Source organism: Tiliqua scincoides, chromosome 3 (assembly GCF_035046505.1).
Source record: "Tiliqua scincoides isolate rTilSci1 chromosome 3, rTilSci1.hap2, whole genome shotgun sequence".
NCBI lineage: Eukaryota > Metazoa > Chordata > Lepidosauria > Squamata > Scincidae > Tiliqua > Tiliqua scincoides.
The window spans coordinates 137,389,589-137,405,622 of record NC_089823.1 but is presented as its reverse complement, the minus strand read 5'-3'; the positions used below and the strand labels follow the sequence as shown (position 1 = coordinate 137,405,622).

The following is a 16,034-nucleotide window of genomic DNA, read 5'->3' as shown; positions in this document are numbered from 1 at the left end:
TCTTCATTTGTAGCATGAACACAGATCTACCTTACAGGGTGGTGGTAAGGATTGACAATTGATGTAAAGAGTTTTGAACATAAGAAGAGCCCCACTGGGTCAGGTCAAAGGCCCATGTAGTTCAGCTTCCTGGATCTCAACAGTGGCCCACCAAATGCTTCAGGGAGCACACAAGACAACAAGACACAGCTGGTGTCGTCTCCTGCATCTGGCATTCTGAGGTAGCCTGCTTCCAAAATCAGGAGCTTGTTACATACTTATCATGACTTGTAACCCATGATGGACTTTTCCTCCAGAAATTTGTCCAAACCCCTCTTAAAGGCATTGAGGCAAGATGCCATCACTATGTCCTGTGGCAACAAGTTCCACAAACTAATTATGTGCTGGGCAAAGAAATATTTTCTTTTGTCTGCCCTAACTCTCCCAACACTCAATTTTAGTAGATGTCCCCTGGTTCTGGTGCTATGTGAGAGGGAAAAGAGTGTCTCTCTATCCATTCCCTGCATAATTTTTATGTCTCAATCATGTCCCCCCTTGGTGCCATCACTACGTCCTGTGGCAAGGAGTTCCATGGACTAATGACAGGCTGGGTAAAGAAATATTTTCTTTTGGTGGACACATTTTCTTTGGGAAATCTGGTGAAGCACCTTTTAAAAGGCTCAATATGGGCGATTCTACTGAATCAGGCTTTGGCTGGCATGGATCCCGGCCAAGGCTCATGCCAAGGTAGCACTGAAACCTGATGCACCGGTGGGGTCCCTGGGGTGCAAGCTGGCTGGGAGATTTCGAGCCAGATCAGGCTTTGTGACCCGATGCCCAGCCTTGCCAGGGAGAGATACCCTTCTGAGCAGCTGGGCTGGTAGGTCTCCAAAAAGTGCCACGGCAGCCAAGGAGGGTCATGAAGAGCGGGACGGGGTTTGGCCCCCCCCTTTCAACTGCAACTCTCGCACAGAGCCAGGGAGCGGCCGGGAGAGCTCCACCTCCCGCTTGCCTCGCCCGAGACAAGCGAAAGGCTCCTTTGATTGACGGCCAGGACGAAGCGATGGTGGAGGAAGCCGCGGCTGGCAGCCGAGGAGACGCGACTTAGCCAGGCGAAGGAGCAGCAGCAGCAGCCCACAGCCCCAGCATGGAGCCCGCGGCAGCGCCAGTGGCCGTCCTCCCCATCTCCTCCTAGGGGCTCCTCGCCCGCTGCTTCCCCCCTCTTTGCACTGCTGGGGGGAGGCAGGCAAGCGCGGCGGGAGGCGAGGCTGCGGGCATTGTCTGCGATCCCCCCCCCCGGCTCCGCGGAGAGGCAAGCAGGGCGATGCATTCCCTGCACCCGGGAGCAACTGCAGCGGCAGCGGGAGACGCGAAAGCCCAGTGCAGCAAACATGGCTGCGTGTGGCTGCTGCCGCCGGGGCTCCTGAAAGGAGGCGCTTGGAGGAGGAGGAGGTGAAAGTCTCCCCCCCTTTTGTTCCACCACCACCACCACACTCCTGCGCTGGTATAAACGCCCCCCCCCCCCAAAAAAAAGTCAGGGTGGAAGTTGGGCTGAGCTGGGAAGGGGGAAGCCCTGGACCAAGAGGAGTCCCAGCCTGCCACTGAAAGCAAGCAACTTTGGCTGGGAGGAGGGGGAGGGGAAAGTATTGGGGGGGAGGAAGAGAAGGAGGGGGCACTGTTGGGGGCAAGGGGGGAGGCTCAGGCTGGGGGGGGAAGAAGCCTCAGCAGCTCCTGGCGCTGGGAGGTTTGGTGTAGCAGGGAGAGTGCTTTGCAGAGCTACCTGTTTGACTGGGAGTTGGGGGGGGTCTGGGAGAAGCAGAGCAAGAGCTACAGTTCCCTTGATTTCTCCTTCACTTGGTCCCAAGTGTCTGCTTTGTGTCCCCCCCCTCTGGGTTTCGTCCCCCCCCCCGAGTGTTGGTAGGAAGGAAAGAAGGAGACATGTAGCTGCTCTTCTTTCCTTGGTGTCCCCCTCCCCATTTTTTTGGGTGGCAAGAAGAGAGTCAGTGAGGTGTGCGGTTCCCCCCCCCATCCCATTGTCTGGGAGTGGAGGAGGAGGAGGAGGAAAGCAGGGAAGAAAAGTTGTTGAGCTTCCTTTGATTGCAGGCTGGGGCGGGGCTTGTTGTGCGGGAAGGAAGGAAGGAAGGAGGAAGAGGGAGAGGAGAGAAGAGGGGGAAGGATACACAAAGCATCTTCCCTTGGCCACCCTGCCACTGGTGCGCGCCTGGGTCCTTTCCCTGGCGGAAGCCCGGAGTTGAGTTACTTTGGGAGGCTCAAGTGTTGCCTGCTGCCATGGAGCCCAAGCACAAAGAACTGCTGGCCCAGTGTCACCAGAGCCTGGCCCAGGCGATGACGGAGGTGGACAAGGTGATCGACCTGCTGGAGGCTGCCGGCACCCTCAGCCCCCGTGACTTGCACGATCTGCAGGAAGCCGGAATGATAACAGGAGGGGAAGAAGGAGATGGTGGTGGTGGAAGTGATGGTGGAGGAGGACGGGAGAGAGCCCCTGCTAGCGTCTGCAAGGCTGATCTGCTCATCAAGCTGCTTCTGGCCAAGGATCGGGATCATTTCCAGGACCTCCGAGTGGCGCTGGAGAAGACGCAGCCTCACCTGCTCTCCATTCTCTACCTGAACAACGGGGTGGCTGGCACGCAGCCTGGCGAGACAGCGGGTGAGTGGAAGATGCCAGGCTGTTTTTCTTGGGGGTGGTGGTGGTGGCTGGGCATGGGTTTGGTAAGCTGGGAGAGAATCACCTGCCCTGTTGGGCTTGTAAGATTAAGGAAAGGCATTAGGGGAGCAGTGTTCAGGTGGGAAGATGATTCCTAAATGGATTGCGCTTCTCAAGGCGATACCTAACACCATTAAACCCATTTAATAGTAATACAGTGTATCACTATGTATATGTGCCAGTGTATACTGAAACATATAAAAGCAATTTGGATCAGAAAGCTTGTCCTACAAGAACAGAGAAATAATAGCCCGTCTGACCTGTAAACCCACCTGCGCCCCATTACATGTTATTTTAATTTCCATGCCATGGAAAAGATGTTGCATGTCAACTAGAGAAGGTGTTTCTTTCTCTGTGGGGAAGCACCTAGAAGGGGGTGACAAGTGTACAAAGTTTTGTAGAAGGCCAAGCCTTCAGCAGGCAAAGCCATATTAACTGCCAAGAGGGCTTAGATTCCACAGGTCTCTTGCAGGAGCAGGTATAAGTTTCTAGTAATGAAAGTTGCTGGAGTGGCCTTTTTCTCTCTCTTTCTTAATATTGCCCACTTCCGTTGGAAATGTCTCCCTGTTCTTTGGTCTTTTTTGGTGTAAAAGCCCATCCACCGGAATGTTCATACCCAGAGCAGTGTGACTTCTGTAATTTCATAAGTGGTCATTTGCATTATGGATGCTACTGGCAGCATTTGTGGCCCTTTCACAGGAGCAAGGCTCTGGTTTAGTACAGTCACATTTCATACATGCTACTTAAATACTGTAGTTTGTTAATCTCTCTCTTGTATTGGTGTGCATGTGTGAGTTGGAGCAGGAGAGTTAATTTACAAACCAAAACATAGATAGGTTTTTGCAGGAGAAAGAAGCCACGCCACTTTTCTTTTGTGGAAAACTTGGGAGAAGAAATGAGGGGTGAGTTCTTTCTCATCTGGTTCGACTTTTGCATATGGTGCTGTCAACAGCAAGGCACTGCTTGCTTAGAAGCCCAGCCACAAGGGCAAATGCCACTTCTTTTTCTATGTGCACATGCCATGGAACTTGAGAAAGTGCTGGTCTGTGCTACTGTCTAAGCCAAAAGTTATAGATCCTTGCTCCTATGGGGAGACAATGGGTGGGTTCAAATGTAATGAGTAACTGTGGGTTTTCTGCTGTGAGGATGATCTTGGGCGAGTCACAGATTTATACATTTCCCCTGTTCTTTGTGTGTGAGAAAAGTGAAAGCTACAGCATTGGTTTACTTCAGACCATCTTCATTACAACAAACTTGGAACTGTGGTTTATTCAGACTACAGTTGGGTAATAAACCAGGATCTGAAACCACAGTTTGATCCTGGTTTGTTTTTTCTAACCGTGGTTTCAATGAACTACCTGTTTTGATATATAACACAGAAGGCCACCTGTAATGTAGACTGTACATGCCTACTTGAGAGTAAATAATGTTCAGTGGGCCCTTCTCCCATGTAAATAGGTGTAGGATTGCAGCCCTAGAGAATTCATGGTAGAAGTTAGATAACTAAACTTCCTGGTTCACAGCCTAGTCTCTTTGCCTCCATGCTACATGGTGTAGCAGGTTGAAAGGAGAGATAATTTTAGTACTTTTTTTTTTTTTTAAATATCTGACCAAATTGAAAGCATGGTTGAGCTGTATATAATCCTGGATTGTCTTTTTTTTTAAAATAAAGATGACTGATGTTCTGGGAGCCAACTGGGATCAAGCTAGAGTTTCCTCAGTTTCTGATTGCCAAGCACAATTTTTTTCCTGAATTAAAATTGGGGATGTATTTAACTCTTCCACTCAAAAACGTTTGAGTGGCAATTGTTAGCTGCCTCTGTGGGCAGATAATTCTGCAGTATTTCTCTGTGTTGGAATCATTGGATTCTCCTGATGCAGACATTTCTATCCCTCAAAGAAGGCTCATCAAAAGTGATCAGGCCAGAGCAATGAATCAAGGAGAGACACAGAAGAGGCATCTTTCTTTGTGGACAGGCAGTTTGGGGCTCAGATGACTGCCTAGTCTTTCATTATTTAATTTGGTTTTCATCCTATTTTAGCAATGCTCTGTCAGAAGTTTTGGAGTAAGCTCTATTTGTATCATTCCTCTTATTTTATACCTTTGTGATTTTTGCTCTATGTTTCTTTTGGTTCCTAAATGTTGTGTTTGTGTGGTTTTTGTTTTTTTTCTCCTCTAGCACAAAGCAGTGCCTCTGCTTGCTGAGTAATTTTGAATACTAAAGCTGATGCCACAACTTAATGCATTTAATTCATTTGATTTACCCTTACCAAATAGGAACAGTGTGAAAGAATTGGTAGCTGCAAAACTGAATAGCAAACTATTTTGTGCTCCATCAACAGTTCCATTGTAGTAGATGATGTTAAGCAATTAAAATCTTTGGAGCTAACTGTAGCTCTGAAGTTGTTTCTGTTATGGGCTGACTGGACTGGAATGGTCTGACAGAACGTGACAGGAGTTTACATTGTGTATGGTTAGAATGGCAACCATTATACCACAATTGTTCCTGTTTGGGAAGTGAGAGGAATAGGAGATACAGTATTTGGCTTTAGTCATGAGTTGATTAGAGTGAAAAGATGGTACCAGCAAACACGCTGTGACCAGGAGTCAGTTTCCCCTTGTGGAAAATCTCTCTGCCTTTGCCACAATGTTTCACAGGTTGCTTCAGAAAAGCGCAGACATGATGCTACCCGTGGGCTGGTGCAGATAACAAATGCAGTGTGGGTTTGCTAGCTCCTCCTCAGTCATACATGTACAAATGACTCTCCTGTCTCCTCCTACCTCACATATGAATTCTATCCCCAATTCCTTCCCTTTTCAGAGTGAACCATTTGTTCTCTGCAAACCCAATTTTAACCACTGTTTCAAACTCTGGTTAGGGTTAAAATCCACATGCGTGTGTGCTAAGGAGAATTTGTGCTCCAGAGCACAGGTGAGGAGAGGAAGTAGTACCAGATCCAGCTTAAGGTTCCTGACCTTCCTGGCCGTTGTGACAGAGTTGGACAGAATTATGTGACTGTTCTAGCCCAGTATTGTTATGGTCTTGTTGCTTCCAGTGCATTACTATCTAGAAATTGTCTTGTGGTGCTCTTCGACTGCAAGTGAATCCTCTGTTTTTGCATGTGTTGAATGGTTGGGGGCAGGTGTCTACAAGGAGATGTGGTCATGTAATCCATTTCCATCCTTGGAGTATATTCCCTCTTCTTGTTCTGGCATGCTGTCAGCTTGCAGTTTTGCATCCTTTCATAGTTTGAGGGAATGGTGGAGTAGTGAGTAAAGGCTCTCCAAGTGCAGTTGAGTGGTGGATTGATCACGTCACAGATCAAATGTCATTTTCAATACTCAATACAGTAAAAAAAAATTTGCAAGATATTTTTAAATTTTTATTTCACGTGTACTGCATTCTTCTTCCTTCAGAGCTCGACTTGATATGAAAAGTATTCTTCCACAGTGCAGCAACTCTTTGGGGTAGGCTAGGTTGAGGCCTACCCAACAGTCAGTTCTGCTTGAACATTCAGTATTCCTGCAGTGACTGGAGGAGGCATTGGTTTTGACCACCCCTTGGAACAAGTTGGAAAGTTTCTGGGGGAGGCTAAGGCCTGCTCACACACCAGCCAGCCAAGGTACAAATACCTTAGGGTTGCATGTTGTTCGCTTTTCAGTGAAACTGCCCCTGAGTGGAGAACAGTGTGAATCTGGTGGTCTCCAGCTATCCCAAAGTGGCTCTGGAGCAGTGGTTTTGGTGGGCCACTGTGAGATATAGGCAGCTGGACTAGATGGGCCTATGGCCTGATCCAGCAGGGCTGTTCTTATGGTTCCCAACCTCCTTTATTGGCAGTTAACTGAGAACCTGTAGGCAGCAGTGTCTGTTAATTCCAGGTTCACCCCATCACCACCACATACCTCAGAAAAAAAGCCTGGGTAAGAAACCCCTTCCTTACTCCTTGTAGTCATCATTGGTGGCAGTGGGGAGAACCCAGAAGTGACTGGCTCTGTAGCCTATGGATCTATGGATCTGTAGCCTATGGATCTAAAATCCTAAGGGATTTTCCAAATGTCCTACCTGGGGGACCATGACTCCCAGGTTGGGAACCACTGTTTTAGGGGTAGGTAAGTCATGTGCGGACTGACCATCTCCACCATTGTGATCAATGAAGTAGTATAGTAAGAGTATTAACCTCTAGGTTAATTTCTGGTACTAACAGTTGGTGAGAGAGTCCTTTCTGAATTCTGGGCGTCCTTTTCCAATCATTTTAAATAGTACACTTGAGACTGCTGCACCATAGATCCTTCTTATTTTGATCTGATTGTCCCTGAGATGGTTGTGAACATCATAATCCAAACTAACAGATTTATTGTGGCATAAGCTTTTGTTGATCCCACTTTATCAGATGCACAGTGTTACTCTCATTTGGCAGAGTAACATGGGAATAGAGGACAATTTGTAGACTCAAAAAGCCATGAAATGCAAGAAATAAATCTGTGGCATTTCTGTGCAACGCCAAGGAGAAGATGAGCACAGTGACCATTCGCAACAGCTGTCTTTGATGATAAGCTAAGCTTCCTAGTTTTGCTCTGCTCACAACACGGGACTGGGAGAAAGAACTATGCCACCTTCTTTTAATTGGAAATATTTAATACCCCACCCTTCGTTTTGACAGCTTCCTTGGTGACTTACAGTCTTTATTCATGAACTAAATAAAACGCAATTGAAACAGAGCGCCTGAGCAAATCAACATGATCTAATTCAACAATAAATTGAAGAGAGCTGGGTAAATAAGGACTTCACGTGTGGTCTGAAAGACATGGGATTCAATCACCCCAGCTAAGACTGTTTCTCTGGTCGCCACCTGCCTAACCTCTGAAGGCAGGGACACCCAGAGAACAGCTGCAAAACTTAGTATTTGGGCAGGCTCCTGTGGGAGCAGGTGATCTTATGACTTAGAACCCAGGTATTTATTTATTTATATATATAGGTATTTATATACCGCCTTTCTTTGGTCATCAGATTTCTCCTCGGACTTTAATCCAAGGCGGTTTACATAGGCAGGCTGTTCTAAACTCCCGTAGGGGTTTTTACAATTGAATAGTTCTAGTCTTTCATAGAACTCCTCCTTCCAGCTGGATTCCTTCCCAGTCTGGCCTCTCTCTAGCCCTTCACCTCCCATGCTCCACTTGACAGCAACTCCTCTCTGCCACCAAGGGTCAGTTCATCAGTATATCAGCGTGTCGTTAGTTCTTGGGTACTTCCAGTTGTTTTGAACTGGCAGCCTCAGATCTTCAGGCATATAAAGCGGCAGCTCTACCAACTGAGCCAGACCTCCTGCCCTCCACAAAGGATACCTTTTAAAGAAAGCACCAGCAGTTTAATTACAGATTACCCCTTATTCAGACAAATCTGAAATCCAGACATTTTCGTGTCCCAACCAGTGTGGATAAGCAATACTCAACTTGTAGTGCTTGGAGGTGGTTTGAGAGCCACTGAACCTTGGGTCCTGTTTCATTCCTGAATAAATAGAATGAAACCCTAATAAATTCAGATTCAGTAGTTTCATGCTAGCAAGTTTTTTTTATGAAGAAGGTGACTTTCAGTTCCCCTGCTGAGTGTCCTGGGAGAATGGATGTTTCTGCATGTTGCCCATTTTTATGTCAGATTTGTGACCTTTCGTTTAGGTTTTGTCTCATGTTGGCAGTGGGGGCCATTATTGGCCAGGGATGGCATAGGTACATTGGGGATAAGCAGCTATGACTGATGTTACTAGACACTATGAGTTGCTGCAGAATCTGTGTATCTCCTAGGGCCCAAGAGAGGCCCGTACTGCCCTGGTGCCATGCTGCACTGCAGCATCAAAGCGGTTGCTGCTGTATCGTGGGGCCAGAGCAGCAGCTTGAGATCTCCTCGGGGTAAGGGAACATGGATTCTCTTACTCCATGTAGAGGTGGGGTAGGACCCAATGGGTCTTCTTGGAGCTGCGCCCACTTTTGATCAGGTGCAGAACTGAGGAGACCTATGCTGGGCTCCAAGGCTTGGGAGGGAGGATAAGGTCCAGCGTCAGCCTCTGCCACAGTCCCTGCTCCCCTCCTGGGCCCGATCCACCCTCTGGCCCTCCACCCAAACTTTCTCCCACCCAGGAAACACCTCCCTGCTGCTCAGTGGGGAACTTACCGTGCATTGCTCTTGCAGCTCCTGCCACGGGCGGGGACACCCGGCACCAAACGGTGCACGCCTCCCTGCCAGCGCCATTTGGCTAGCGCAACATGCCCTTAGGCATGTTTGCGATGGCAGTTGCCTCGGCAGAGCATGAGCAAGCAGTGCTGCTTGGGCTCAGGATTGTTGTTGCGCATGGGTGCCATTGTTGCCAGTTCCTGCTGTTATGAACTATCTTGTACTCATTTGAGCTTTACACAGACTTGTCAGAGGTTTAACATTTACATTTTTGTCTTTACTGTTTATAATATTTTATTATATTTTTATAATAAATTTTGGTTGGATCGAGCCAAATGGAGACAGACATGCTGAAAAGCAGACCCCACCATAGCGTGGGAACAATGCTAGGAAGAAGACTGTTTATAATATTTTTCTCTCTCTCCCCTTATGTGTAAATTTAATATATCTTTGGCCATCTGAAGAGAACCCTTCATGCATCTGATGAAATGGGCTCTAGTCCGTCCACAAAAGTATCTGGTAGTCTGAAGTGCTAAAAGACTCTGCTGCAGCAAACTAATGTGGCTGCCCCTCTGGAAGTTATAATTCAAACTGTTTGCCATAAGTGGTGAAATCATTGCTCTGATTTTGGGAGAACCCTCTGAGTTTCTTTTTGAGATGTGCTCTTTTATTTACTGAAGTTTTCATCTGCCTTGCACATTTCTTAGCTGCTTTTATGAATGCAACTGCCTCCCAAAGAAATCTAGGGATTATAATTTTAGAAAGATACTATGATTTATATGTGGTAGAGTAGTAGCCACTTCAGAGAAATCCAGTTCCTTGAAAGTGATGAAACCATGACATTTAAACTAGTTAAAGTCTGCAGTTTAGGCCCATCTAAATCTGACGGACAAGCTAGTTGGTTTCACTTTGTTGTTTTGGGCAAGCTAGCTCTGCATTCTTTCATTACAGTTTCTGAAGAGGAAGCTTGCCTGTGTGTGTGTTAAGTTTGAAATTTGGGGAACACACTTCCATGTTTGTTAGTGGAAAGGAAAAACATATATCTGGAGTGTGTCACATTTATTTCCATTTGATTTACCCTAGGGCGCTTTTCCTCAACAAGCTTTTCCTTATTTAGAGTATAGTTAATGAAGGAATTTAGGGCAAACACAATTAAATTACAGGCTTGTTCAGCGATGGCCAATCATCTGTTTGTGCTTGCTGGAGTATTTAAAGTGATAAACAGTGTACTGTTCCTTGACTATGTGGATGGGAACCAAAATGCTTCAGCTTGTGCTCTTCTTTGTGAGTAATCTGCTTTAATATATTAGGTTTTATTGATTTTTAGGTTATGATCTGAAATACTGGTATTCAAAGGATCACTGTACTTAAATTGTGCTATATTGTTTACAAAGAATTGCCTGAGTTCTTTGCAATTTTTTTTATTCACGAGACCGACTGGTTTCATAACTACATGGGAAGAAGTTGCGTTCAAACCAGTTCGATTTCTGAATAAGGATGGAGAGGGTTGGGCTGCACAAGCGCTCCTACTGCCTTAATGAGTTTGTGTTGTCTTTCTGATGGCTGTTTGCATGTATGCAGTTATCATGATTGTTTGGATAGATTTTTGATGAAACAGGAAAAAATACATATATACACATGATGTTCAGTGTCTGTGCCAGGTTTTTGGGAATTCTTGGGCAAGGCACCCTCAGCTGGCTTCCTGAACTTGAAAGTGATGGTATATGCAGACTTGAGAATTCATAGTGCCTTTAAACTCCTTGGGTATTCTGTTAAAAATGAAGATGGTAGCACAATTGTGGGGGCCACAAATCCTTACTATTTTTTGGAGCTGGCCTGGTCTAGTGAGGGTAATTACCTGGTCTAGTTAATTGCTAAATATATAGGGTTTTCCCCCCAATGCAAGTAATATAAACAAGAATATAAAGCTCCTTCTAATGTAGTGTAAATATATCACACTGGCAAGGCATGTTGTATGTATGGCGCAATCTACTGGTGAAAGGGGCTTATGGTTTGGGGTGTCCCAAGATCAAGCTTTCCTCTTACTTGATCACCAGAGGCAATTACTCCTGGATCTCAAGTGAGCAAGTTGCCCAACAGCACATGGATTTATTACCCCAAATTCTTAGCAAATTGAAGAGAAGGTAGGAAATAGCAAGAGTCTCTTGAGCTGCTTATTTCTGTTCTTCCAAACCCCAGACCAAATGAGAGAACTTCCCCCAAGCAGTCAGTGCCTGCCCAAGGACTGGGGTTGAAGATTGATCCTGGCCAGAAAGCCATTCCAACATTTGTGGGCACCCTGCCCAAGGCTGGACTTTGGGTGCTAAAGTCTTCAAATACCAGTAACTTATTCATGCTGCATGCCTACCTTTGAATCAAATGGGGAACTAGGAACTGCAAATAATTTGGAACCATTTTCATCTTCTTTCGAAATGGGGAAAAAAAGGTTAGGTCTGATAGTTGGGAGAGCAAGGAAAAAGCAAGAGTAATAAAGGATGTATGTGAGCAAATGAAGTTAAAACTGTTACCTTACGATTGCTTTGACACAAGTACGTGCTACCTCATAATAAATCTTGCGTAACAAATAACACATTTTCATTGCCATTAAAAAAAAAAAAAGAAACATCTAACTAGAATACTTACAGCCTGGTTGTATGCACAGTTACCAAGAAATGAGTCCCAGGTTTCCATTTGTGTGAACATAAGACTGCAACCTTCATTAAGTGCTTTGGCAGAATAAAAGAAAAAACACGGCTTTAGGGCATTTGTGTCTGGCAGCCTAGTAGGTTTGGCTGCAGAAATAATCAAGAAATGATATTGGGTGACAAAGCAAGAAACTTTCCAAAATGCAGACACTGTCTCAGCTGTTTGTTCTGCTGAGTCATAGCACTGATGCCTTGCATTGCAGTTGCTACAGTTCTGTCACATTAACAATTAACAACCCTGAAGGACAAAACCCAAATCTCTGTGTTGTGGATCTTGGCCAACCTTTCCAAGAGTGAAGTGCAAATTTGGAAATAGGAGATGAGATATATATTAGTCAGAGAAGCAAACTGAGATGCACCAATGCAGTCCTGCCACTTTCAATAAACGAAACATGAGCAGGATGGAAAATGCCACTTTCTGCTGGTTGCCTTGTGTGAATGGATACTTTTCCCTTCCTGCATTCAGCAGCTGAGTGCACAGGGAGAAAGAAAGGGACAAGGGGCAAGGGTCAACAAGTGAAGATAAAATGTGACAATGCAGCATTTGTTACTCCCTTGGTGTCGATGGTGAGGGGTTGTGTGTTTCCATCCGTGCCCAGATTCTTCATCCTTCCTCACATTCAAGATGCAATAAAGGTCCTCTGCTGGGTCACTTGTACTCCCTTAACCTGTGTCAGAGTGCTGGACTGTATACAGCTGCAGGATTAGGGTACCAGGTCTTGTAGCCTAGCAGGCAGGGATTGTTTTTGCCCAGGCCTAATTTGAAAACCTTTATAGTCCAGAGGGAGTCAGTGGTCTGTCTAGGTAGATACACTCTCCTTGGATCCTGTTATCACTAGGGAAACATCCTACCTGCAGCCCTGTTGCTATTGCAGGTTTTGATTCTGACAAACACTGACTTCATAGAGAGGAGTCTGTTTCCAAGTCCAGCTAATTAAGAAAGACCTCATTTTGTTTATTATAGTGTTAATTTGCAACTCTTGTTCTCCCCCTCCCCCATGCTTGTGTATCCTAGGGTGCTACAGATTGCTACTCTATACAGGTTGAGCCTCATTATTGCCATGGGTTCTTTTCCAAGCACTCACCTGGATGGCAGAAAACTAACTATAGCAAATCAATTTAAAAAACAAAGTTTCTTTGCTCTGGTGATTTAAAAACAGCCTTGCTGACCTTTGTGATGTAAGATAAGAATCATTAAGAAGACAATCCATCAATCAGTCCTCCTCCAAGAGCTTAGAAAGGTGCTTCACTCAGCCCCTCCCGTCACCAACCGCAAAGTGATCACCTTTCTTTCACATGCTCAGGGGGAAGGGAGGGGTCCACTTGAGAGAGAAGGATTGATGGATTATCAGCCAGCTGCCCTCTCTCTCTCTCTCTCTCTCATTAAGGGGGCTGTTAAAGGACTGTTCAGTTTTTTAAACTGATTTTAAAGGGGTGCATCTTCCCCTTCTCCAGGATCAGCACTTTCCTTCTCATTTGCAGGGGCCATTCGTGTTGAGTCAAATCCGTATATAAAAAATCCGTGTATAGATGGGCTGGACCTGTATGTATTTATTTTTCACATTTTTATACTGCCCTTCCTCTAAGGGTGGTGTACTATACGTTCCCGAGTTGGGCCACTGCACCCCAAAGGTAATGGGTCTCAGGGAGGGGAGGGGGTTATGGCAACCTGGTTCTTTCTCCCTTTCCCTTGTTCACTTAGTTGGGTCACTGCAACCTAGCCAAGCTGCCTCCCAGAGGGTCACTACCCATCTTCTGAGATCCTCATCATTGACCTCTTGGGTTGATATCTCCCCAGGCTCCTTAAGGAGCCACCCCTCACTTCCTTCTGCCTTCCCTGGTGGGGCCAGCCCTGTGGCACTAGGGGCGGCATCTTGGCCACATTGCACCAATTTCAGCCCTCTAGCCGCATTACCCATTCCGAGAAGCCTGTGGTGCTGGAAACTTGTTGGCCCACTGGCATCCAAAACTGAGGTTTGCCACAGAGGGCCCTATGGTGGGGACGCCAGGGCTAGCGCGGCCGGGGCCAGCAGCCCTGGCCCAGAGTCAGGGGTGGCAGCTGCCATGTCCTGGGGATTGCTGTCCGTCCAGCACACACTGCAGGGAGCCCCAGAGGAACCCACAGCCCACCTGCTGCTTCCGGTAAGGCTGGACCTGGGCATGTACATAGTTCCTTCCCTTCATTTGTCCTCACAACAGGTGAGACAGGTAGGTGAGACTGAGAGATGGTGACTAGCCCATGGTCACCCAGGAAGCCTCATGGCTGAGTGGGGATTTGACCGTGGCTCTCTGAGGTCTAAGTCTGTCACCAGAACCAGTACATTTGTAATGTTTGTTTGAATAAAACTAAGATTTATATTTTCATAAATGTACCAAGTATCATTTTTTGTGTTATTCATAAAACATAAGAACATAAGAACATCCCCATTGGATCAGGCCATAGGCCCATCTAGTCCAGCTTCCTGTATCTCACAGCGGCCCACCAAATGCCCCAGGGATTCCACTCATGTGCATTATATAGTATCACTCAGTGCATTTTCAATAGCTTTATGCACATTATGCAGTGCTACCAATGTGCATGCGAGTGGATGCTCCCTGTGCTTTCAGTGTGGGAAAGGGCCCAGCAAACCCATTGGCAGAATTCTTGTGATGAGGTTAAAAAAATGGTTACATAAGAACATAAGAACAGCCCCACTGGATCAGGCCATAGGCCCATCTAGTCCAGCTTCCTGTATCTCACAGCGGCCCACCAAATGCCCCAGGGAGCACAACAAGAGACCTCATCCTGGTGCCCTCCCTTGCATCTGGCATTCTGACATAACCCATTTCTAAAATCAGGAGGTTGCGCATACACATCATGGCTTGTACCCCATAATGGATTTTTCCTCCAGAAACTTGTCCAATCCCCTTTTAAAGGCATCTAGGCTAGACGCCAGCAACACATCCTGTGGCAAGGAGTTCCACAGACCGACCACACGCTGAGTAAAGAAATATTTTCTTTTGTCTGTCCTAACCCGCCCAACGCTCAACTTTAGTGGATGTCCCCTGGTTCTGGTATTATGTGAGAGTGTAAAGAGCATCTCCCTATCCACTCTGTCCAACCCCTGCATAATTTTGTATGTCTCAATCATGTCCCCCCTCAGGCGTCTCTTTTCTAGGCTGAAGAGGCCCAAACGCCGTAGCCTTTCCTCATAAGGAAGGTGCCCCAGCCCCGTAATCACCTTAGTCGCTCTCTTTTGCACCTTTTCCATTTCCACTATGTCTTTTTTGAGATGCGGCGACCAGAACTGGACACAATACTCCAGGTGTGGCCTTACCATAGATTTGTACAACGTCATTATAATACTAGCTGTTTTGTTCTCAATACCCTTCCTAATGATCCCAAGCATAGAATTCGCCTTCTTCACTGCCACCGCACATTGGGTCGACACTTTCATCGACCTGTCCACCACCACCCCAAGATCTCTCTCCTGATCTGTCACAGACAGCTCAGAACCCATCAGCCTATATCTAAAGTTTTGATTTTTTGCCCCAATGTGCATGACTTTACACTTACTGACATTGAAGCGTATCTGCCATTTTGCTGCCCATTCTGCCAGTCTGGAGAGATCCTTCTGGAGCTCCTCACAATCACTTCTGGTCTTCATGACTCGGAAAAGTTTGGTGTCGTCTGCAAACTTAGCCACTTCACTGCTCAACCCTGTCTCCAGGTCATTTATGAAGAGGTTGAAAAGCACCGGTCCCAGGACAGATCCTTGGGGCACACCGCTTTTCACCTCTCTCCATTGTGAAAATTGCCCATTGACACCCACTCTCTGCTTCCTGGCCTCCAACCAGTTCTCAATCCATGAGAGGACCTGTCCTCTAGTTCCTTGACTGTGGAGTTTTTTCAGTAGCCTTTGGTGAGGGGCCGTGTCAAACGCCTTCTGAAAGTCCAGATATATAATGTCCACGGGTTCTCCCTCATCCACATGCCTGTTGACCTTTTCAAAGAATTCTATAAGGTTTGTGAGGCAAGACTTACCTTATAGAAGCCATGCTGACTCTCCCTCAGCAAGGCCTGTTCGTCTATGTTTAGAAACAGTTTGTTTCTAAAGTAGCATATTAAATTTAGAGCAATTAAAAATATTGTGCATATTTAATTTTTTCTTGCAAAATAAAAAGGATATTCCCCCACCACCCTCCCACCCCCTTTATTTCCACATTTCCATAAACTTGACATTTGGCTTGAGTGTTCAGTAAGCAGTATTCACATGTTTTCGAACATCTTCCACAACCCTGAGGGATAGAAACTTAATTTAAAGCAAAAATTAACTGTGATACCAAACTATACACTGCATAATATACGTAGGGACTCTTGAAATGTGCTATTACATTGTGGGAAGCCGCCTCAGACATCGTGGGTGAGCCATTTAAATCTCTTAAATCCTTGGCTATGAATGTTCCAGCATTGAATTG

The 16,034-nt window shown here is 46.2% G+C and overlaps 1 protein-coding gene across 4 annotated transcripts in view; it reads left to right on the top strand.

The window, feature by feature from the left end:
• Window positions 1-2,142: 2,142 nt before the first annotated feature.
• The window catches only part of DLG5 (discs large MAGUK scaffold protein 5), a 138,207-nt gene continuing 124,315 nt past the window's right edge, over window positions 2,143-16,034 (top strand). For all 4 annotated transcript variants that reach the window (XM_066621104.1, XM_066621103.1, XM_066621102.1 and 1 more), the window contains exon 1: window positions 2,143-2,647. In XM_066621104.1, the coding sequence (XP_066477201.1) occupies window positions 2,269-2,647 (379 nt within the window). In that variant the 5' untranslated portion in view covers window positions 2,143-2,268. The remainder of the gene's footprint in view (window positions 2,648-16,034) is intronic.